Source organism: Cyprinus carpio, chromosome B10 (genome assembly GCF_018340385.1).
Source record: "Cyprinus carpio isolate SPL01 chromosome B10, ASM1834038v1, whole genome shotgun sequence".
Taxonomy (NCBI): Eukaryota; Metazoa; Chordata; class Actinopteri; order Cypriniformes; family Cyprinidae; genus Cyprinus; species Cyprinus carpio.
In genome coordinates this window covers 7257798-7281754 of record NC_056606.1, presented here as the reverse complement: position 1 = coordinate 7281754, position 23957 = coordinate 7257798, and the positions used below count along the sequence as shown (strand labels likewise).

Sequence of the window (23957 nt, the reverse complement as noted above, 5' to 3'; positions counted from 1 at the left end):
TCTATCTATCTATCTATCTGTCTGTCTTTCTATCTATCTATCTGTCTGTCTGTCTGTCTTTCTATCTATCTATCTATCATCTATCGGTGTCTGGTATCTATCTGTCTATCTATCTATCTGTCTGTCTATTTGCTATCTATCGAATCGATCTATCTATCTATCTGATCGATCTATCTATCTATCTATCTGTTGTCTATCTATCTATCTATCTATCTATAGCTGCTGTGTATCTATCTGTCTATCTATCTATCTGTCTGTCTATTTCTATCTATCTATCGATCTATCTATCTATCTATCTATCTATCTATCTATCTATCTATCTATCTATCTATCTATCTATCTATCTATCTATCTGTCTGTCTGTCTGTCTGTCTGTCATCTGAATTATCAACAATTTCAACTTTGAAACTACCTTTCCATTTAGCTATTCAGTTTTCATTAAAACCTACAAATGCATGTTAAAATAATACGCCGTTTGATTAGCCTACTTCTTCAGGTCACTAGTTATCTGGTCTCGTGCACATTCCTGTAATATGTCCATCCAAGGATTTGGGAGAGATCTTCCATGTCACTTCCTTCAGGCTGCATCCTGTGCAGAGGATCACGTTCATGTAGTAGAGGCGGTGTTTAGGGTCAAAGTTTGTTAACCCTAAATTGTTGCTCTCAAAAAACTGCGAACAAATGCTGGGTTAGCCGTTAGCAACATTGTTTCAGCAACAAAACCGGTAAGCAGCCTACTCATTTTGCACAATTTAAACTTTTAGTTCCTTTTAAACTGAGCACGCATTAAATAGATATACTAAAAAGGCCTAACCTGAAAAATATAAATGTTACGCTCGCATTCATGTGAAATTAGAATTAAAGTGTCCAGATTACAGCGGTTGCCTTAAAGTTAATACATCTTCTTACATTTAGGCAACACGTTCGTAAATGTGTGTGTAAATTCGCTGATTTAAATGTTCAAATGTTTTAAGAAATCACGAGTTAAGCTCAAGTTACGGATGAAGAATAAGTGTTTTATGATGCATGTGTCACAATAGAAAAAAAACCCCGCCGACATATTTTGTAGTGAGATCTGCTGCACTGTTGTATAAATTGTTTGGCTTGTTTCTTAACATAAGATCTCCGTTGAGGATATTTTTTATTTATTTTTTTGTAGATAGCGGCATGCAAGATTTTTAATCAAAGTAAAAATTGGAAAATTACGCCGTTCAAAGTGTCGATAGTGTGACTAATGTATTGAACTGTCTTTTCATACAACAGATTTTAGATTTGAGTATCTTACCTACATGTGTTTTTGCCTCTTCATTTTTTTGTGAATTCTTTCATCCAAACTATAATTGCAGTATCATCAAGTTTATATAGCTAATTGCTGTTATCACAATAAAACAAGAGCCAGACCAGAATCAAATATATCCTACAACTAAAGATTTCAACCAATGCGTTGTTCTCAGGATTTATTTATTTATCAGGTTGTGACAAGTTAACTCTTATGTTTTAATGTTATTTATTTAGAACATATGATTATACCGTTTACATTTTTGGCTGTTTCATTAACTGTTTTGTTTAATTCTGTTCAGTCTTGATGTTTAAATCTTGAAAATGAAGCCTGTAATTGGATCTTTAATAGCTGGTTCCATATAAGACAACAATAGCCTATGCTTGCTATTGGCCTACTATTTCCTGTTATGTTATCTTTAAATGATATTTATTTCTGTAACAGGATTGTAGGGTATGTGTCTATAGTACACAAATTTAAATACCCTGAGAAATATTCACTTGAACTAGTCCCTGTCTCACCTACATTTGATTCTAGCTGTCTTCATGATGAAATTTCACCATAATTTAAGAGAGACACAAATTCGAATATTGAATGTATGATTCAAATATAAATTACAAAGTATTAATTTTCTGTTAGTGTTCAACTCATGTGACCCCCGAGAAAAATGTCCAGTTTTCTGAGGCATTTCACAGCGGTGGGTGATGAGCAAAACACCGCGGCACAGTTGCAGGACGAGGATCCGCACGATGCCCGTGGAGACCTTGAGCTGGCCACAGGACAGCACCTGGGACAGGTCAGCTTCAGGGACTCCCTACGCCGCCTCTACAGTACAGAGAGGTTCCAGGTAAATGTTTGCACTCTTTATTTGTATATGTACATAGATATAGAATGCTGTTTACATGATTGAAAATAACCTTGAACTGTTATTTTGTTGATTAGATTGTTGTTGTTTGCTTGGTCGTCTTGGATGCCATTTTTGTTCTGTGCGAGTTGCTTATTGACTTGTCTATCATTCAAGCGGATCATCACAGAATCGCTCCGCAGGTGAGTCTGCTTCAGATGCCTAGTCAGCACAAAAAAACATGGATGTCATATTTCTGTTGACACATGATATGTCAGTGATTATTCTGTGGTTATCCTCTATCCGAATGTTCCTGCCATTATTCCAGGTATTCCACTATCTCAGCCTCGCCCTTCTCACATTCTTCATGGTGGAGCTGTCTGGAAAAATCTATGCCTATCGTTTAGAATTCCTCCACCATAAGTTTGAGGTGTTTGATGCGATTGTGGTGGTGGTATCCTTCATCCTGGAAATTGTATATATCTCAAAGGAAGATGCATTTGATGCCATGGGGCTTCTGATCTTGCTCAGGTTGTGGAGAGTGGCCAGGATCATAAATGGTACGGGAATTATTTTGACCCAGCAACTAAATATTAGAACTTCAGTTTGGATCAGAAAAAAATATAAAAGCACTGTGCACATAAATTCTTTCCTGAGGGAATGAATTTTTCTTATGAAGAAACATCGCAAATGTGTAATCAAGTCAAAAACTTAAGTAAAATATAAAACTATTTATTGATGAAATTTATTGAAAGAAACTTTGTAACAACTGAAAATCATGAAAAATGTTCTGGTATGTTTAACTGCTGGTGTTAGTAATGATTGTTTCACGATCTTCACAATCTAAACCTGAGGGTTCACCAAGGTTCAGTACTTGGTCCATTTTACTTAAGTAATTAATTATATGTTTATGTATATTATCACTAAAAATCTGTATCTCTATGGACAAAATCAATGTAAGTTTTACTTCTGGAACCCGGTTGTTGCATTATCCTCTAATCTCCGCTGTAATACTTTTATTTGCCTTTCTTACTTGTTTTCTCTCTTATAGGTATCATTTTGTCTGTGAAAAATCGTGCCCATCACAAAGTTCAGAAAATAAAGGAGATCAATGAAAAACTTGTTCATCAAGTCAATGAACTTCAAGAGCGGAACACAAAAATGGTGAGTAGCTCTTGTTAAACATGAGTAATTATTCCATTTATTAATTATTAAACTGATAGTGGTTTTAATTTAATCTTTCAACAGGATCAAGAAAATGCAAAGCTCCGTGCAATCTTAAAACAGCACTGCATTGAATTTTGATGCTCCAAGGAATAAAACGGGAAATCTCAACTACACAAGTTATATATACTGGAATATTAAACTTGCTTCAATAGATTGTACGATAATTGATTTTTATTCTGAATCACTTTTTTTCCAAAATCATTATCAACATTGTTGTTTTATCTATCAAGTGTACATTTAATATTTTCTCATTATAAATGTGAATGTGTCTGAAAGCTAAGAAATAAATATTATTTTGTAAATGAGAAATGAAATATTAATAGACCAACATATCTGGCTGTCTGATGAATTGGCTTATTAAGAGTAGTGGCATTTTGCTCATGTAACAGTTCCAAAATGAACAACAGATTTTACAATGGATAGAGCACTTTTTCTGTTCTTAAATGTTTTAGTAAATTTTGAGTAAATATTATAAAACATGATTGTTCATTCCTCATTTTGTGCATGTCTTTGCACTGAAATTGAATTACACTTTATACACACACATACATATACTGTATATACCACTATTGTTCCACATCAGTCCACTAATATGAAAATATTCTTTATTTTTAAAAATGTGAATCAGTACATTATATACAAATGACTAGACAATAAATATACACTAGAATTTCAATTAAGACAAATTTTTCAAAGAAACATGGTTATAGAAACAGTGGTCCTCCTTTCATGTTGTTGCCAAAAGAGATAAAAACTGAAATATTCCATTATACAAACGGAAAGAAAAAGTCAAAGGGTAGTTTAGCATCAATTGTAGGAGGAACTTTGAATCCTGGACTGGCAGATGCAGAGACATCAACAAAACTCACTGAGCTTGTGACAGACAGAAGACCATCGGCACTGGTAAGGAGGGCCTAAGACAAAGAAAGGTTCTAGTGTTAACTTTATATCTAATTTCACATGAAATCTCCAATGACTTTATGAAAGACCTAAAATTCAGGGTAATACTGAGCCATGCTCAATGTGATAAACTCCCATTAAGTTGAATGTGTTAAAAACACTTTATGGTCATCCACTGTATGTTGACCTTTGACACAGTTTTAACTGTGTTTACTAAACACAACTATTACATAATTGCTGAAAGTCATGAACAATGTTCTGCAATGTTTAACTTACCAAACTGCTGGTGTTAGTAATGATTGTCTCCATGACGCTCACAATCTGAGCCTGGGGGTTCACCAAGGTTCCGTACTTGGTCCATTTTACCTCAAGATGGTAAGACAGTGGTATGCTGCAAGCCTGTGTCTGGTAAACCATAAAATGTGTTAAGCAAGACATTCATTACAAGAATAAACAGTGGTTTACAAATCAGCTTTGCATCATCATGGTGACTGCCAGTCAAGTTTACATGTCAACATTTCCTCTAACTTCTCTTTCACTTCAGCACCAGTTCTCCATGCCACACATAGAGGGAAATAATAATAAGTAGGCTGTTTACCAATGCTATGGTTTGGTTCTGTATTGGAACCCAGTCCAGGGGGTTTTGAGGCAAGGAATTCCCAAATGAGGCTACATGGTCCGGAAAGCTCTGGCCTTTTAGCGCCCACAAAATGACTTCAGATACCAGAGAACAGTTAACTACATCGGACAACCTACAGGAAGGGAGGACATTAATGCACATAAAATAGTAATGGTGATGAATATTATATACTTGATTGTTGTTGGACAATATTTGTCTAATTCACAAAAACAAATCATTATAATAGCCTCTTACTTCAGAGTGCAGCCTGATACCATGTCAATCCCAAACAGGACAGGGGAGCGCCGAGATGACCCAGACAAGCAATCCTGATCTGCAGAGTTTTGGAGGATAGTGAGTGATCCTTTTGGGTTAGCGGACTGAACTATCCCAGTAAAACGGGGGTCAAGGACTGTGCCACACAGGTGGATGCTTTGATAGACAACAGGCTTTGCATTTATTTATTAAAATCTATTATGGAAATGAAAAAGTAGCACACTTATGAAATAATCTTAAAACCTTTTTAGGGGATCAAAATGCATCATGCTAAGAGTTATCTTTATCACCACATTTATTTTATTTTAGGTGCAGAATTTTGAAATTTTTATTAATATTTTTCATGACGACATTACTGATTACTGACGTTAATTATTAACATGTTGTCATACACACAACATATGGGGTATTTTTTAGAAACCTTAGACAATATTAATAAATAATGTTTGAAATTCCACCAAAACACATATTATTATTATCTTGGACATATTTACTGAATATAATTAATAGATTCAAATTTTGATTAGTTTTAAAAAAATATCCGAAACATTGTGGTGGACATTTTTGGAGCTGTATGGCAAAATAAAAAATAAAATTATCTTTTATTTCATTGTTTTATTAGCCCCCAACTTAGAAAATTAGTTAAGGAAACTATGTCTACACAGCTGAGGAAAAAAATGTGTTATACATATCAGGGAATAAATTATTGATGTTCCGTGCTAATGAAAAATTAATGATGTAATTATTTATGTTTCATCACAAAGAAAGGAGAAAGGAGTTTATGATAAAGGATATTCTGCTGTTCTTGTCCCAGCCACTAGGGGCAGTCCCACCACATAGCCAGGATTGCCACTAAATTGCAACACTGGTGTGCTAGAGATGTCCTGTCAGTGGATGAACACAAAACTATTACTTCCTGTTTGTAAAATAAATTAAATAAAAAATATTTTACAATATTTAATTAAAATAATACATTTGAAATAATTACAATTCTTTCAAGAAAATATGAAAAGGGTAGAATTAAATACCTGCAAGAATGTAATCTGAAACTCTTGCTGAATAGGCACCGTAACACTTTTAATGGCTCCCAGCAAAATTGATGCCATCGCATTCAGGATTTCCCCAGCTTCACTGTATCTGAAAGTGTACTTCACCTGACGTAAAAGTTATGTTTTTTTTTAAACAGTTTATGATTCCTGATACATTTCATATTTCTGAGAGACTAGTAACATTTTCATTATGTGCACACCTGCAGTACAACGTTGTTGCAGATGTCACCAGACTCCAGAAGCACAGGAATATAGGACGCAAGCTCAGCTGGGTCCACCGGTGTCTGTGTGCCCTCTAAAGACTGCAGAGTAATGGCTGCCACCTCCACACCAATGACCTCCGGTGACAAACAGAAAAGCATGTCAAATTAATATGCAGAGTCAGTGTTTTTAATGCAAAATAGTACACCACTGAAACTTACTTTAGCTTCCTGCATCTTCCCCTAGAGAAAAACAAGAGTCTTTAAATAGCATAGTAACAATAAAACTCTTTACAAACTGAGATGTGAGAGGTGAAGAACTCACAGAACGGATGTTGAAATTAATATAAGTTTCCAAGCGCAGAGCTTTTAGTGTTTCACAATCTTGCACTAAATCAAAGCTCCTCATACATCTGCTTGTCTGGTCCTTCAGAAAACCTGTAAAACATCAGGATAATCTATGTTTGGCAATAGACTAGAACATCTAGTCTAGTGCAAGTGGTTCAATGCCAACAGGCAAGGAGCACTAAAACTCTAACCCTACTTAACACACTGCTGCAGATATAAATGTAACCTCAAACCATGAAGCATTGCGGCGACAACTGTTTGGACATGCAGCACTAACATTTTCTTCAGAATAACTTCTGTCTTACCAGCAGGGTTTGCGTCTAAGCAGTGAGCTGTTCCTGCGGAGGCAGGAAAGGTGAAGAATTCCTGCTCTTCAGTCTCATTCACTGTTTGAATGACTTCTCCATACTGAAGACAGAACACAGACAGAAACATTGCTAAACCATATGAAACCTACTGTATCATATTTTGACCTCTAAATTATCAACTTGATAAAAGGTTTACCTGATTATCCATACATCATTTTTTTTTAGAAAAATCATGTTGAAATGTGAGTATCAAATATGATCCATTAGGAAATCTGAGAAAGTTTTTTTTTTTGTTCACATACACAGTTTTGATAATAAAACAGATCATTCAAACATCATATAAATATAAACATCAGCAACTGTATGAAATTGATAATTTTTACACATTTTTAGGCCTCTGAATAAAACTAGGATGTTTTTTCACCTCAAGTTTGAGCTCCATATTCTCATTATAAGCCATAAAAGCCTGAAAACTATTTTTAGATTATGTCTTCAATAAACTGTTCCATGAAAAAAAGTCCATTTTTGGACTACTGTTTCATATGTCATATGTTTCATATGCTTTCGAGGGTTAAACAGTGGTAACAGGGGTGATTCACATAGCGTTTTCAGGGGAAAATGAATACAATACATTGATACAAATGTGATGTTAAATGGGAAATGGATGTACAGTAATCTAATTCTTCGAAAATTAAAAATATGCTTTCCTCTTCTGCAGAAAAACATCCATCCTGACATCTTAGAAATCAATATGTTCTCTGATAAAAGGAAAACATTGACAGAGAGAGCAAAATATTAAATCAGTACAAGCATTGAGGGGTTACAATCACATTAAATCCAACTCAGCGCTGTTTCCTATGAAACCAGATGCTAACATAAGTGTCAGAACAAACTCATCTGGATTATAATTGGACACGGTATGCTATGCCGCAGAAGAAAGAAAGTCACACATCATTTTCATTAACTATCAAATATTCAAAAACTTTACCTGGTATCCTGATGAATTTCCCACATCGGGGCTTTGACGTGCACTGGTCACACTCGAACGCCCAAAGAATCCCAAAAATGGACCAAAAAGGGAGTCAAAATTCTCCTCAGTGGGAACTTTGGGTGTAGCAAATGACAAACCTTGTTCATCTAAAAAGGAACCAATGATGAACTGAAAACATTTGCTTGTAAATACAGCCTGTCTGAATAAGAGTTCACAGCTTGATCATGAATTAATATATATCATAAATGCAGTTTAAAATAAAGAATAAAGGGTGTATAAGAGCTTAATAAGGAAATTAAAAACTCTGCAGTTTTTAGTCTTAACTCTAAAGACTTCAAAAGGCCATAAAAGGATTCCCGTACAGGTAGAAGTCTGAATACAGGAGACATCCGGGTTGACGTCTCCAGATAAACCCTCTTGTGTAGAGCTCAGGGTATACACAGCTGGATCCTGGTTGCACAGTCTGGGTTCATTACTGAATAGACAATGAAAAACAGTAACACATCTGGATTTCATCTGAATCACAATCAGTAGTAGTAGTATACTTTTATTGAATGCCATATCAGCATCTAAGGCCATCACTGTCAGTTACCAAATACAAAATCAAACCAGAGAATGTCCCATCATTAATATTTTAATACAATATCACAAATATTTTGTCTCAAATGATCAGATAATGCAACACTTGAACACTGAATTCAAATTCTGAGACTCAAACTATGTTTTCAATCCATATTAAAATACCAGAAAAAAAGGTTATTTTTAAATGTATACTTATAGATATGCTAACTGGTATATATGAGAGTAAATATCAGGTAAATACTTAAATTATTTTATTTTTTTTATAATATATACTTTATATAAGAAACTATACATAATAATTTCCAAAAAACACCAAAAAAACATCACAAAAAAAATTTCCCATATTCAGCAAAATCACATTTCTAAAAGTAAAATCAAAACTGTGGTTCATATAATGCTGAATAATCGTCAGAACAAAATTTAACAGTGCAAACTTCAAGTATTGAAAAGCACCGAATGTAAACAAAACAATGAAGAGCAAATAATGTTAATATAATCCTTATGTTTTTAATAGAACATGCAACAGGAATAAATTCCATGGATCATATTAAATAAATAGTTAATCCAGAATTTAAATCACATTTTGTCTTCCACCGATGAAAGAAAATAATATAATTATGGAATGAAAATAAATGATGACAGAATTGTCGTTTTTGAGTGAAATATTCTATTGAATGTTACTTTTTTGTTATCTTAGATATGTACATTGTATATGTTAAACCTTCCTTCATAGAATATCATCTACTACAGCAGCTTCTCCTCGAAACAAAGCTGACCTGACTCTTTCTGTGCAGTCAGTGAACAGGGCCAGCTCCTCGGAGCAGTCCGCATCACAGCAGCAGTTTGTGTCGCACTGTCCGTTCTGAAGGTTGCACGGACACAGCTCAGAGACTGAGGGACAGAGGACACGAGTAAACAAGCACACTTTGTAAGGCATCACATACAGATGGCTGTGCATTCTCACCTTCGGTAACCGCGGCGGGAAGGACGCTAGACAGCGGCAGCGCGGCTGTAGCAGCTCGCGGGGACTCGGGGCTCGTGGCGGGGATGGAGCTCTCCGAGGACTCGGTCTGATCCGGGAGCGCCGTCACGGATTCTGGAGTCCAGGCCGGAGTCCAGACTCCCAAATCCGTGAAATCAAGCGATTCGTTTCGATCAGCAGACGTGTCGTTCGCGTCTCTGAGTGTGATATTAACGTTTCCCGTAGCGTTCGAGTCTTCAACGCAAAGCGCGCTATCTAAATATATCAAAACAATAAGACAACGCAACACCGCCATGCTTGGATACAGCGCGTTGTCATTGGTATCCAGGAAGTGACGTGCATTGTGGGATTGCGAGTGAAGGCTGCAGATCCTATTAAACTCCAAACAACAGATTATTTCTGTCAGCTGCAGTACGTAGACGCTTTCAACCATTTTTAGGTTTTAAAATGTATTTTCAAACATTTAAGTCGTTATTGTGGAAAATGTGTAAAATATAAATATTAATGAGCTTCTTGAATAAATTGTACTTTGTATTAAATTCGTATATAGATAGATAATATCTATCGCTAATAATGATAGATAGATAGCTAATAGAAATAAGAAGATATATACAAAAAATACACAAAAATAAAGAAGTCTTTTAAATTAATGCAATAAGAAGATATATATCTGAGATATGCTGAAATACCATGAGAGAGAGAGAGAGAGAGAGAGAGAGAGAGAGTGAGAGAGTAAAAATACAATAACAATAAACTAATAGTATAATTTAACAAATTCATAGGTAAAACTGTCTGGTTACAAACGCACACAAAAGCTATAGTGCCTTTTCAGCTTAACAATTGTGTAAAACCTTACAATAAACTTTAAAATCATTTTAAAGTGAGGGAAATGTGGTTTGTACTTTGGAGTAAGACCATTTTATGTTTTCAGTGTGAACATGTCCCATTAAAATGAACTCTGAAGCAACGCTGTAAAGCAAAGTTTCAGTTGAAATGCTCCACAGCAACACAGAATAGTTTAGTACTGCATGCAATGGAAAAATACACGACAATGGTTTCCTTGTCACGAGAGTAATCGATATTTCAGTTTAAAGTGCTCCAGCACGTGTTCTTCCACTACGCTCTGACGTCACCGCAGCCGGCCACGTGACCCCAGGGCCCGTATGCGCTTGTCTCCGGAACACTGCGCTGGAGTGAGTGAGTACACTAGACCGGAGGATGGAGTGCACCGGAGAAACTTTATCCAAGACATAAAACAGCCGTAACTTCATCCAAGACACAAAACAGCCGTATAGCTCACGCGACCGGCGTTCACTGAAGAAGAAAGGGCGTTTGTGTCACTTTTAAAGCGGCTCGCTTCGGCCGGTGTGCTTCCTGTGCGGCGCGCGGAGCCGAATGTCGGTGCTCAGATCCTAGAGACACGGGACACGCGCTTACCGTACACCGCGGGGGATGTTATCGGTACTCTCCTATGGCAGGATCGTGGCCAGGGCTGTCCTGGGCGGACTCTCGCAGACGGACGGCAGAGATTACAGCCTGGTCACGGCCAGCTGCGGCTTCGGGAAGGACTTTCGGAAGGGGATCCTGAAGAAGGGCATGTGCTACGGCGACGACGCCTGCTTCATTGCCCGGCACAAGTCCGCGGATGTCCTCGGTGAGCGCCACCAAAATTCAATGTGTTATAAATCAGTTGTTTTATGAATATGCACGGTGACCAGCTTGTTAGTAGGGACTTTTAACTGTGAAAGTGACCTTCACGGGTTAATGTGAGCAGCACTCGGCTCGCTCGTGATGGAGGGGTGAGAGGCACTCACCTGAAATAACCTAACGCTACCTGCATTTTTAGGATTTTCCTGACCCCGCATGTAGATTTAACACGCGTTCCTTAAATACGTAGCAGCCGGGCAACCGATTATAAATATTATATCATATTATGCATATAAAATCTACATTTATAGCAGAAGAGCTTGGGTAACACAAGTTGACCTTTCACCCAGAAAGATGCCAGACTGAACCCCAGAAGCGCGACTAGCGGCGGAAACTAGAATGATTTCCCCGTTAAACCTTCCCATCGTGGAAACACGGATATAAATGACAAGTTATTAAAGTCAGGCGTGCTTAACATTAATAGATTTCTCCCATCGCGTGTGCTTTGGTTCTATAAATGTAATTTGCACTGCGAATATTAATGTTTTAAGTAATTCGACCTGTTTAAAGAATGTTATGAGCTGTATGCACGAAACATGTCTGGATTATCTGGACTGTATTATGTAGGAGTATCAAGGGCTCGCTTGTAAGTGTTGCAGGAGCTCTTTGTAAAGGTCAGAATGGTTGAGCATGGAGGCGGCCATGTTGTTTAATCACAGCGACACACACAGGCGGCTTCATTGTCCACTCGTTGACCCGCAGAAATGTTCTCCAGCCTTTCTACAACCTGATATAAAAACCTTAAATAATACTGTATAGTCGTCACTGAGAAAACTAACAAAAACCCAAGAAAACTAAGAGTTCCCTGCTACATGCACGTGCAGCACTGAATGTTCGCAGGCTTTTGTTACAGACCCAGCAGCACGTGAGTAGCAGACCAGCTGTTCTGCATAACTTACCTCAAAATACCAGTTACTAACTACTATAAAACCGTTACAAACGACTTGTACCTTTTGTATTTTTGTCTGATCTTCAAATACTTTTTTTGCTTCAGATCAAAGTTATTTTTTTTTTGCCTCATCTCCCATTACTTAATTTCTTTTTAAATGTTTTTATCTCCGTCCTCCGAGTCTAGTGAACTCCTCTTTTTACTATCACGAGTCTTTAAAGGTCAGTAGATGATCTTCACTTTCCACTCCAATTAGCATAATGAGCTGGTCTTAAAAACAGGAAGAGACAGCTCAAGGGTTTATTTGGTGCCCTTGTTAGTGGAGTGGTCTGTTTTTCTCAGTTCTTCGTGTTGAAGTTTCAGGAGGGTGTGAACCTTTGTAATCATATTCTAATTTGGATGCGAGGTGTTCACTGAAACACTTTTCCAGGAGATCTCAGAGATGTGCTCGGTCACTGACGGACACAGACTTTAATCCAGCAGTCATGACTAGCCAGTCAGACACACGATGTTCCATTTAACAGCCAAAAACTATAAGACTAAATAACTGCTTGCTTAGAGGTTTCAGGTTTATTATTCATAGTGGCCTTTGTTGTGCCAACAGGAAATAATGTGTTAATTTCAATCATGTTCAGATAGGGGTTGATGGTACCTCCAGAGTCTTTATATATGGTAACATGTTATATCTCAAAGTATATAATCATGAATCGATAAAGTTAGGGCTGCTTAATTAATCAAAATAAACCCATAATCACTATACAGCTCATCAGTATGATTATCAAATTGTGAAGGCTGCAATTTAAATAAATATATGCGCTGCATGTTTCAGAGTGAAGTGTGACGCTGTGTTCTTACACCCGAGCAGCTCATCATCCACCAGTTTTTCATCAAAACAAATAAAATACATTTTTTGAATGTTTGACATTTGCAATTAAGCAAAATAAGCTGTAAATATTAGTATTGTGATTGTACAGTTATGTAGAAATGTTTTCTTAAATGCAGTAGTTACGATAGTAATATTTCTTTTTTTTTTTTATTTAGTCATTTTTTACTTTTTTAGTAATAATTATTATTTTATAGCCATATTGATATGAAATCACAACATTTTAACCAAATTATACAGCTCTACAAAAAAGCACAGCAAACCTGTATTTCTTTAATTGCATTTTAAAGTATCAGAAAAATCTCAGATTTTTTTGCCCAAATCGTGCAGTGCATGTTTATAATATGTTGAGGTATTAAGTATATTAAAAATAGCAGTGATACCCATTTTAATTCAGTTCATTAAATACAATGGGTTAAAGAATTAAGAACATGGAAAAACATTTTTTTTTAAAAATCTAATTTAAATGCATCATGTTCTTTCAATTCACAATTGTTTAATTTAGTCTTGCAAATGACTATGCCATTTTCAAGAAAAGTTTCAACTGAAAGACTGTAAAAATATTAAAATACAATATTGTATTTTCCTTCACCTTGTTACTTGTGAGTGTGCACTTCCTAATAATTTTTTATATTTGTATATTATTATACATTAGTTTTTTTTTAAATACAGATATCACATAAAAATGTAATTGTTTTAGGTAGTCACGTAACATGACCACTTTATTAAAAGCCAACACATCTGTCATTTGACACACATCTGCTCTCTGGGTGACTGTTTGTCACAAGGAAGTTGCTCCTTGATACATAAAGTGGACTCGTTGTATGGCAGCGCTGGAATCTGCCTTCACGTGTGTGCGGGTGTAAACAGATGGAGAGCAGTTGTCTTTAGCTCTTTTGCTATGGTAAATATGGTCGTCTCAGGTTAATGTTTATGAAACTAAATCATGGACTCACTTATCAGACCTCACGATGTGGCCTGTATGTTGGTCATCTATGTGGAATTATAATAAACGTTTCTTCCTGTGAAGTGTTTCGATACGGTCTCCTCCAAGTCATATTGTCCCATTCTGAAGTATTTTCTCCTACTCTAACACCACCGTGTTTGCAGCCTTGTGATGAACAGTTGGTCTTATTTGCAAAGCTCCATTGAAATGTTAATGGTAGCTTGATTTGTGCTTGAAATCATGTTTAACTCCGATAAGTCGCCGCTCATTCCTTTTGAGCCTGGATCTCCCGTTGAGCCCATGCAATCTCTGAATTCTTGATGTGTGTGTGTGTGTGTTTACAATGATTAGTCAGAGCAAGATGTCACAGTATTGGTGTTAGGAAGGGACTTACTTAAATTAGAGATGCTACTAACAACATTCTCCAGCATTGTGACAGTAGCTTGCTTGTTTTCAAAATAATGAAACTTTACCAGTAATAAGGAAAGTAGTAGTGTATCGTGTCAAAACACAGCGTCATAGTATTCAGTGCTGTATTATATTGCAGCCTTAAGCTGCTTTCAAAATGGAATAATTCTGTATTTTAAAATCAAGTTTCAACATATAATACATCTAAAATATAAAAATATGAAATCTACAGCAAGTTTGCATTCTTTTAATTAAGCCAAGACATCGTGCCAATCTTTTATTCTTCACATCTCCAATAATAATCAATCATGTAGTAATATATAAAGCACAGCTCACACAGAGATCACCGAACCCATTCCGAAATATTCACTCAAAATTCCGACTTGTGTGAATTCCTTGAAATTACTAGATTTGGCTGTCGAAAATTAGCCAAGCAAGGTGATTCAGTCATTCAAAACAGCGGTTTACAGATTTGAGTCCTTGTGTTGTGTTTTTTCGCTACTTTGATTTTATTTATAATCACCATTATACATAATTTTTCTTGTATTAAGTGCAGTTTTTCAAAGATAACTTTAATGCTGTCACTAATGTTGAAACAAACATACATTTGTTTACAATAAAGAACAACGAAAGCATTTCAAAATCTAGTTTAAAAGTGTCAAGTTCTTAGAAATAGACTCATTCATGTTCGTTTCATATGATTTTGCTGAATGTTTATACCATTTTCTATTGTGTAGCCAACAACTAATAAAAAATGGTAGCAATTTTAAATTCAGCTCCCTTTGTGACAAATTGTTAATCGTTGAATTTAAAGGTAGGGTAGGTGATTTCATAGCAAGCTAGCTTTGAAAGCATAAGATCCCACCCTCCCTGCAAATCATTCTCCAAAGCCACGCCTCCTCAAAACACATGAGCGTGCACAAGCTGAGCAGAGCCTAACCAGCGACACGATGAGGTTTGAATGTGACGCGTCAGATTACCTCAAGTCTCGTTCACCGCTGAGAAAACATTACGATACAAAGCGCATAATATTACAATAATAACGCCTTCCTTTCTTGTTTGGTTTGTAATGAATGTTCTGACTTTCAGCCAGCATAACAAAAAATGTGTTTGAACCAAATCACTTACAATGCCTTTAATTTACAGTGTTTTTTGAGGACGTAATTAAATGTCTTCAGTTCGCACCATTTTTTACATGGGAAACAGGGAGTGCTTGAGTTGTCTGGTTAGATTTAGTAAAGAATAACCAGTAGTTACTAGCTACCTGGAGTTCAAGGGGTTCACAAGATATCCATCTAACATCCTCTTTGTTGAACGAAGGCGTCAGACGTGCTTTAGCAGACGGCTGTTTTGCATTACCATCACAATGCGCAGTCAGTCAGGAGGTCAGGAAGGAGGTTTGTGGCAGCTGCCATCTGTATCTGCGGTGTCAGAAACCGCCATCTCTTCCTTCCTTTTCATCTGATTGTCAGAAGTTAGGTGTTAGAGCTATTAGGGTTGAGGAAGTTAACACACATCCAACTGGTTTTACTCTTAATGATGACAGTATCTTTCCCATTCTGTTTTCCTCTCAGGTGTTGCGGATGGAGTCGGGGGGTGGAGGGATTACGGCGTGGACCCCTCGCAGTTCTCTGCCACCCTGATGAGGACGTGTGAACGGCTCGTGAAGGAGGGCCGCTTCACTCCCAGCAGCCCCGTGGGCATCCTGACCTCTGGCTATTATGAACTCCTGCAGAACAAAGTACCGCTGCTGGGTAAGATCTTATCCACACACACACCAAGCATACGGTGAGTCACACACTCGCTGCTGCTTTTAAAGGATAAAGAAATTAAAGAGCTGCAGGATGACTCACAGTCCTTGCGTCGTGATGTACAGTACTGATTCTTGTCCAAGTTTTTTCCAAATGTATTGTCAAGAATTCATGCTTGACTATTATGAGCAGCAAAATGGCAAGTTTTGATGTCATATATCTCATACAGTGTTATTTTAGTATTGTTTGTATTCTGTTGTAGAATTGATTCATTTTTTACTTTTCTTTTACATTTTTGAGTAACTTTTTTTTTTCCCATTTAGATATTTTTTCAGTAATTTTTATTTAGCTTGTTATTTTAGTAATTATTGTACTTCAACTTAGACATTTTATTAGAGTTAGTTTCTTTTATATATGTTTGTTTGTTTACATTTTTCCTCAATTTTTTAATTTTTAATTTTAGCTTTATTTCAGTTAACTAATTGTTAATTTCAGTTAAAGATAACTTACTAGTGACCGGTTTTGAATGCTGTACATAGGCAACAATTAAACTCCAAATTAGCATGTCGCTAAGGTAAATAATAAATTAATAGGTAACACTTCAGAAGGATTTCATTTGTTCACATTTATGCATTAACTAACCAAACAACGAGGAATGTATTTTTACAGCATTTATTAACCTTTGTTAATGTTAGTTAATAAAAATGTTCATGTTAGTTCACACTGCGTTAACTAATGTTAACACATGCAACTTCTGATCTTAAAAATGTATTAGCAAATGTTAACATTAGTAAAAATTAATAAATGCTGTATTGTTAGTTGTTAGTTCATGTTAACTAATGTAGTTAAATGAAACGTTATTGTAAGATGTTAACAATTAATTAATAATTAATATATTTTTATCAGTATTTTTCAGTGGAGAATGGAGTTTATTTATAGATGCAATTTCTGTTGATTTGTCATCAGACATCAGTCTATTAAGCATATTTAGTAGGATTATCTTTTGTTTTTCATATTTTCGAAAAATTTAAATATCTTAAAGTATTGTGACAGTTTGTTCACTGATTATCATTGTATTTTAATCTATGCTAAACAGAGTTTAGCCTAACAAAAGGAAACAATTTTTACTGAGCATTTCTTCATAATCAGCAGATATGTTATTGTTTACTAAGGTTACTTCAAATTTACAAATGGTCCAGGTGCCTTTTTTAACCTCGCAAAGACTGAGAGAGTAAAGTTAGATGCTCAAACAAGGCATTGGTTTACCAAGCACGCAGCCGGTCTTCTTTTTGCTGAAACCTGACATCACGGGCTTTCAGAAATGTCACTCTATGTTCTTCGTCTTGCTGAGTTGTTTGCCGCTTTAAAAAGTGACCTGCTTTTATTTTGGGAAGGCATGTGTAGTGATCAAGACAAGGTCGCATGAACTACAAGGCTTTGGACAGGGACTTTTAAATGTAATTTATTCCTGTGAAGCTGAATTTTCAGTATAATTACTCTTCAGAAATCATTTGAATATGATGATTTGGTATTTTCATAATTGATTTGCTGATTTATTATTATAAATGTTGAAAACAGGTGTGCTGCTTAATGTTTTGTGGAAATTGTGATAGTTTTGTTAGTTCAAAAGTGTAATTTTTAAAATAGAAATATTTTGTAACATTATTAATGTCTTTACTGTCACTTTTTATTTATTTAATGCACCTCGAAGAATAAAAGTATTAATTTACTAAATAAAAATATCTTACGGACCCCAAACATTTGAATGAAAGTATATAATAATAGTAATATTTTTTAACATTTCAAACTGATTAAATTATTGGATATATATGAACAAAATTAAGAATAAACAATGGTATGTTTATATATCAACATTAACCTAGATTGACAAAATCGCTGTAAAAGTATGTTGGCATTAATGTTAACAAACGGAAAATATTACTGATTGTGTTCAACGAAAAGTATGTTACTTTTACGTGACTTTTTGTAAGTAGCTATGTTTCCATCACCTTGTTTTTATGCATATTTCAAAGTATCGCTTCAGAAATTAGTGATGGGAATGCCAAATTTCAGGTTTTAACACTCGCTTGAGGTGGTTTTTGACTTGTGCGAATAATGGGAGATTGAAACGCATTTGCTGAAAAAATTCCCCTATGCACATCAAAAAAAGTCATGTGACTTTGTGCTATGGGATGGCAAAACCTGACTAACAATTGGACCGCTCTTGTTCCACAGCATCTGAAATGTTGATATGGTCACTCTGAAATGCCCGAGCAAAGTCTATCAAAGTATGCGTTCCTGCATTTTGTTTCGTCTGCTCACTCTGAGGTGCAAGTGATTATATGTGAAAATTATTATATTCAGTGGCTTCTTCTATTTTTCTTAGTGATATTTAGTGGCAGTTTATCAGGAAGTGACGATTTTGTTGACTCAAACGGTGCTTATCCGCAAATGTTTTATGCGATTTTCGAATTTTACGATTAAATAAAATTCGCAGCTTTGGATGGAAATCCAGCTACTGTCAGTTATGCTTGCTAACACGTGGTGGTGGTATTTTTTACAATGGACATTGTCCCCCTGACATACTTTACATGCAACAATTTCTCCCTGCATACACGTCATGCCTACTTGCTGTGTAGACAGCTTCTTATATAATAGGAGCCACAATGCATCACGGCACCCGCTTGCTGTGAGGACATGCTGTCATGCACAGTATGTAGGTTACATGACTATGTTATGGGGACAAAGGCTCAACTGTTTTTGTGAGTGAATAAAAAATAAAGTGTAAATTGTTTCATGTGCATATAAAAAGTTCTGCATTATATCTTCAATTAAAAAAAATCTACATGTATATTATTTGTTTAATTTTATTTATTTTTGTCTCTGTCTTTTCTAGGGAGTAGCACAGCCTGCATAGTCGTTCTGGATCGTCGCAGTCACAGGATACACACCTGTAATCTGGGAGACTCGGGCTTCTTGGTGGTTCGGGGTGGAGAGGTGGTTCATCGGTCAGATGAGCAGCAGCACTACTTCAACACACCCTTCCAGCTGTCTATAGCTCCGCCGGGGGCCGAGGGCGTGGTGCTGAGTGACAGGTGGGTCGGTGACACTCGCTGATAGAGGATACACTCACTGCAGTATCACAGATGGTTGTGTTTCACAGATCAGTGTCACAGACGTCTGCACATGGGGCCTTGTAGCTTTTACATCAATTAATAGTGTAAGATGCACTTGTAGGAGGCGACATGTTGATCTGGTGCTTGTGCAGACTATGTGAGTTTGATTTATTACGTTCCCCCCTTACTTCCATCATTCTCTGTCATCTGTTCATTTATAAAAAAAACATTAAATATGCAATTAATACATATATCGACTTAAATACTCCTCGGCTGTAGCAAGTATTTTAACTTTAAAAAGTTTTTGTAGTAAGTTTTTATTGTATTAAAAAAAGCATTAATATTTAATATAGCGTCTAATAGAATTTTTTTTAGTATTTTTAAAACCTATTTAAAGTGGATGTTAATACTTAATCATGGTTACACCATTACACCATACTTTTCTTAAATCGTATGATTTTTCAAAAAACATTTCTGAATTTCTAAGAACATTAAACTTGCATTATTTTTCTTTTTTCTTTATCGTGGACACTTGTATCAAAAGGTTTTCCACTCATTAGATTGAGCAGTATTAGCAGGTATTAGCTGAGATTCTCCTGAACCCTGTAGAAATGAGAACAGCCAAAGAGTTCTGCCTAAAGCACTGTGTTTGAGTGTTGGCCCAATTCTTTAATGTCAAGGCCATGTGATTCTAGTTCCTCACTGCCACGGTCTTGCCAGGGGCACACATCCAAACACGCACACGCAAATACCCACAACCTCCAATCAAAGAGAGAGGGTGGTGAAGCAAACCCACTCCTCTCAGCCAATCAGCATTGTGCTGAACACTTGTTTAATTTTTTTTTTCCTGAGTCCCAGTAGAGGACATGATTATTTTAAGCTCTACATGTCCTGCTAAATTTATGTGGGACCTTTAGTTTATGTTGTCCAGAGTCTGTTATAGCAGACCTCCACTGAAAACTCTCATCTAACTTTCTCATGTGCAGCAGGAAATCTGACCTGAGCTTGACCTGAGTGTTGGGTTCTAAGTGTGCCTCACTGGCACTAAAATATACATTTACAAGTAAAATTACATGCATTTGTCTATTTACTTTGGAGCCTCTCAGGTGCTTTGAATTCTGTGGCAGTGTTTTAGTAAAAAAAATGCAACGGCTTAAATGAATGACTATTAGTCCACTAGAAAAATCTTTAGTCCAGGGTAGCCCTAAAACAAATATGATAGACTGCCATAGAGAGCTGGAAAACACCCAAAGCCATCTAATATAATAGCAGCAAGTTTTGAACCGATAAGCAAATTTCCTCTTTTTTTCTTTCTTAAATGTGACCCATAATCAGAGCACCAATACTTACCCAGTGCACTAAAACAGATTAAACTAAAACTCAAGGGATTTGGAGCTTGAAGAGGCCTGTCTGGTTTCCCAGAAAACAACCTGACTGATTGGATTTGGTCCAGAGGTCATGTTGGGTCTGGACAAGTTCTCTTAATCCCAAGCGTCCATTACCCTCTGTTTAGGTCAGGCTGATCTCTGGCCTGTTACCCTTTTGCGCTACTGCTTGAGTTTCAGCCCTGATCAAGTATCTCAGTCTAATTTATTGGATTAGATCATTGTTTTCCCATTAGCATTTCTACAAAATGATTGGATTTTTGCCTGTAGACATTAATCTGAGAACTGCAGGTCCTTTATGCTTAACATTTTATTTTTTATTTATCTGTGTAATTTATTTTTCAAGACAGTGTTCATAACTTTGCATCAATCATGGGTATGTGGGTGGCATAGTGATTAAAATACACTGGTATTGTAGAGCGTTGGCATATGCTCTACGGAAGTGTAATTCTATATGTTTTTGTTGATCTCTTTCAGTCCTGAGGCAGCAGATAGCTCTTCCTTTGATGTCCAATTAGGGGACATCATTTTGACCGCTACTGACGGCCTCTTTGACAACATGCCAGACTACATGATCCTGCAAGAACTCAAGAAACTCAAGGTACAGACAGTACTTGCATTAAATGTGAGGGTGCTTGTGCGACAGTCAACTGATTTGGTTTTCGGCTTATAGCAATATTATAGAGATTAGTGTGGCTGATATATCACCTATAGAACAATGTTATGATCGCAAATAAGATGCAATTGGACCTGAAGGGACCAGTGTCCAGAATTACACCATCCTGCATCATATTTGCTGAATGAAATCAGCATTCAGCAACAATACTTGTTTCTTACTAATTAAGGGATGCTGATTCCAAAAATAGTGCCTGTTTTGCTCAAGCACGTCACATTTTCTCACAATGGTTTTTGACAATTCTTTGTAAGGTGAAGAAATCTTGTATTATCCCTTCATCACCAAAATACTGCAACAAAGACTTGATTATCTGTCTTCCTCTGGGTTACATCTCTGTTCAATTCTCAGCCAATTTTTGCATATATACATTATTTTATGCCTTATACTTCATTAATTTTTTCCACACCTTTGCAGATTCTAAGTTAAATGATGCATTTGGAGTACTTTTTGTCATTAAAACCAGCTTTTGGTAACTCATCATTATCAAATTTGGTAATATTAGTTTTTTTTTTCCAAGATGCAGGGCTGTATTATCGGTTGATACCGATAAACTTAGAATCAAAATGGCTGATATATCAGTCTAACACTATACTTGGTTATTAGTAGGATTTCCACCTTTTTCAGGTTATCTTCAGGTCATCTTCTTATACCGATAATGTCAAAATAGCCATATAATGGCCGATATATCAGTATAATATCGGTGGGTACTTTCCATGTTTTTATTTTATTTATCTCTAATTTTTATTTTACCTTAGAACACCAACTATGATAGTATCCAGCAGACTGCCCGCAGCATTGCTGAACAGGCCCACGAGTTGGCCTACGACCCCAACTACATGTCCCCTTTCGCCCAGTTTGCCTGTGACAATGGGTTGAATGTAAGAGGTGAGTCTTCAAAAAGAGGTTCTTGACTTCCATTACCTTTCTCATCCCAAAACCTCTTTGAATATCCATAATCAGCGATACTGACCCTGTAATTGGTCTGTTTTCATTTCAGGGGGGAAGCCTGATGACATCACAGTGCTTCTGTCCATCGTGGCAGAATACACAGACTGAGCGCGCTCAGTGAAGCTTGCTCTTCTCTTACACCTGTGTCTTCCACGCCTCCCTTATTGCACTGCTCCCCATCTCACTTCTCCCAGCACCCCTTTCCATTCTTCCACTTCTCGAGTAGATCTCCAGTCAACGCAGGGAGGAGGTTAACATGAACTCGCTGGTGTGGGTGGTGATGCAAGCGGTACAAACAGTCCACAGTTGATGACCTCATTTGTGTCCAAAAGGATTTTGGGAATCTTCGTGTTGAATTTGAGTCATTGCTATTTTTCCAAGGGGCAAAGAGAGCCTTGCATTACCCACAAAAAGTGGGTTCTAATGGGAGAAGCTGTCGTATTAAGTTGTGTGGCTTGTGCAAATGAAAAGCTGTTGTTAAATGGTTGGTTGTCTATGTCTTGAGAGAGAAGTTAAGCATCTCTAAAGCCTCTATGTGCTGGAGTGCCTCTGTGTTTTTTGTGTGTATGTGTATAACTTGTCCCGTTTGGTTAAGCTGTAATGGAATGGTAGGTAAAAGTTCGCAATGAGGCTTGGCTAGATTTAAACCTGTTGGGAATAGCAAGTGCTTTAGGATGTGCTGGTTAGTTCTGTTCAGCCAGCATATCTCGCTCTAGTTAGACAACCTTCATCTACACCATCACTTTGTGAGGTCTTGGATGATGGATTGCAAGTTCAAAGGCTTGAAAGGAGATGGGTTAAATGTACAGTTTGTGTTTGATTATGAAAGATGCACAGACATCGTAGACCTTAGTCAGTGTAGTGCCATAATTAAATTTGAACAGAAATGAAACTGAGGCTGTGAGGGTTAGAAGTACAGTGCGTTCAATGGATTGTACTGTTTAACATAAAACCGATTGTTCAGCTGACAAAACGTCTTTCTGAATAACGTTACGTAGACAAAAACTCAAAACTTTTGAAAGTTGGGAACTTTATACAGTTCGTAAAGACTGTAAGTATATCCCTGGCATCCTTATTTTCAATATGGCATCAAACCTGACTAAGGTCTGTACCAGAGAATGTCACAATCCGCTGATAGACACATACACCCGGTCACGGGGATGGTGGATGTTGACTGTGAATGCGTGTTGGATGTATATTTACATGACTTCACCTCTCGACCCTTGAGTGTGAAAGTCTGCACGCACAAATGGCTAGCATCTGGCAAAGCTTTTCATGAATTGAAAGGTCAGGTATATAAATAAATGTTTTATTTTTATAAATATTTAGCTTTTAGTGGACAAGATTCAACAGAATGCAGAAGTCAGGGAACGCTGGTCTTTACGGATCGACCATAAGGCCTTTCGGCGTTTTCTGTGCTCCCAAGCGAGGCTTGAGTTATTTTTTTAATTGATTGAAGGGTATCTAACTTTTTTTCTTTTTTTTCCTGTGTCGCTCTAGATTGGTTCTAGAGAACTTTCACATTCATGTGCTGCTTTAATTTTGTAAATTATAAATGTGTGAGTGACTACATTGTTTATATGAATGTTTTTACCTGTAAAATAAAAAAATTGGTGCGCTGATGGCGATTTTATTTCACGAAA

General features: G+C 36.6%; 3 protein-coding genes across 3 annotated transcripts; 2 read left to right on the top strand and 1 right to left on the bottom strand.

Moving 5' to 3' along the window:
• The first annotated feature begins 566 nt into the window (after positions 1-566).
• Positions 567-3508, top strand: LOC109097798 (voltage-gated hydrogen channel 1-like). Its single transcript, XM_042732291.1, has 6 exons — positions 567-725; positions 1919-2126; positions 2222-2326; positions 2452-2683; positions 3175-3287; positions 3372-3508. The coding sequence occupies exons 2-6, from the start codon at positions 1947-1949 to the stop codon at positions 3426-3428; spliced, it is 687 nt and encodes a 228-aa protein (XP_042588225.1). The 5' UTR covers positions 567-725; positions 1919-1946; the 3' UTR covers positions 3429-3508.
• A 425-nt stretch (positions 3509-3933) lies between these two features.
• Positions 3934-10022, bottom strand: tctn1 (tectonic family member 1). The gene is made up of 14 exons (XM_042732292.1): positions 9588-10022; positions 9400-9514; positions 8404-8516; positions 8039-8187; positions 7048-7150; positions 6720-6832; positions 6617-6637; positions 6395-6532; positions 6174-6299; positions 5941-6029; positions 5125-5262; positions 4849-5002; positions 4527-4655; positions 3934-4264 (listed from the first exon to the last, which is right to left on the bottom strand). The coding sequence occupies exons 1-14, from the start codon at positions 9898-9900 to the stop codon at positions 4118-4120; spliced, it is 1848 nt and encodes a 615-aa protein (XP_042588226.1). The 5' UTR covers positions 9901-10022; the 3' UTR covers positions 3934-4117.
• Positions 10023-10742: 720 nt separating this feature from the next.
• pptc7b (protein phosphatase targeting COQ7 b) lies at positions 10743-23957 on the top strand. Its single transcript, XM_019111422.2, has 6 exons — positions 10743-11259; positions 16013-16192; positions 19086-19284; positions 21168-21291; positions 22122-22251; positions 22364-23957. The coding sequence occupies exons 1-6, from the start codon at positions 11058-11060 to the stop codon at positions 22420-22422; spliced, it is 894 nt and encodes a 297-aa protein (XP_018966967.2). The 5' UTR covers positions 10743-11057; the 3' UTR covers positions 22423-23957.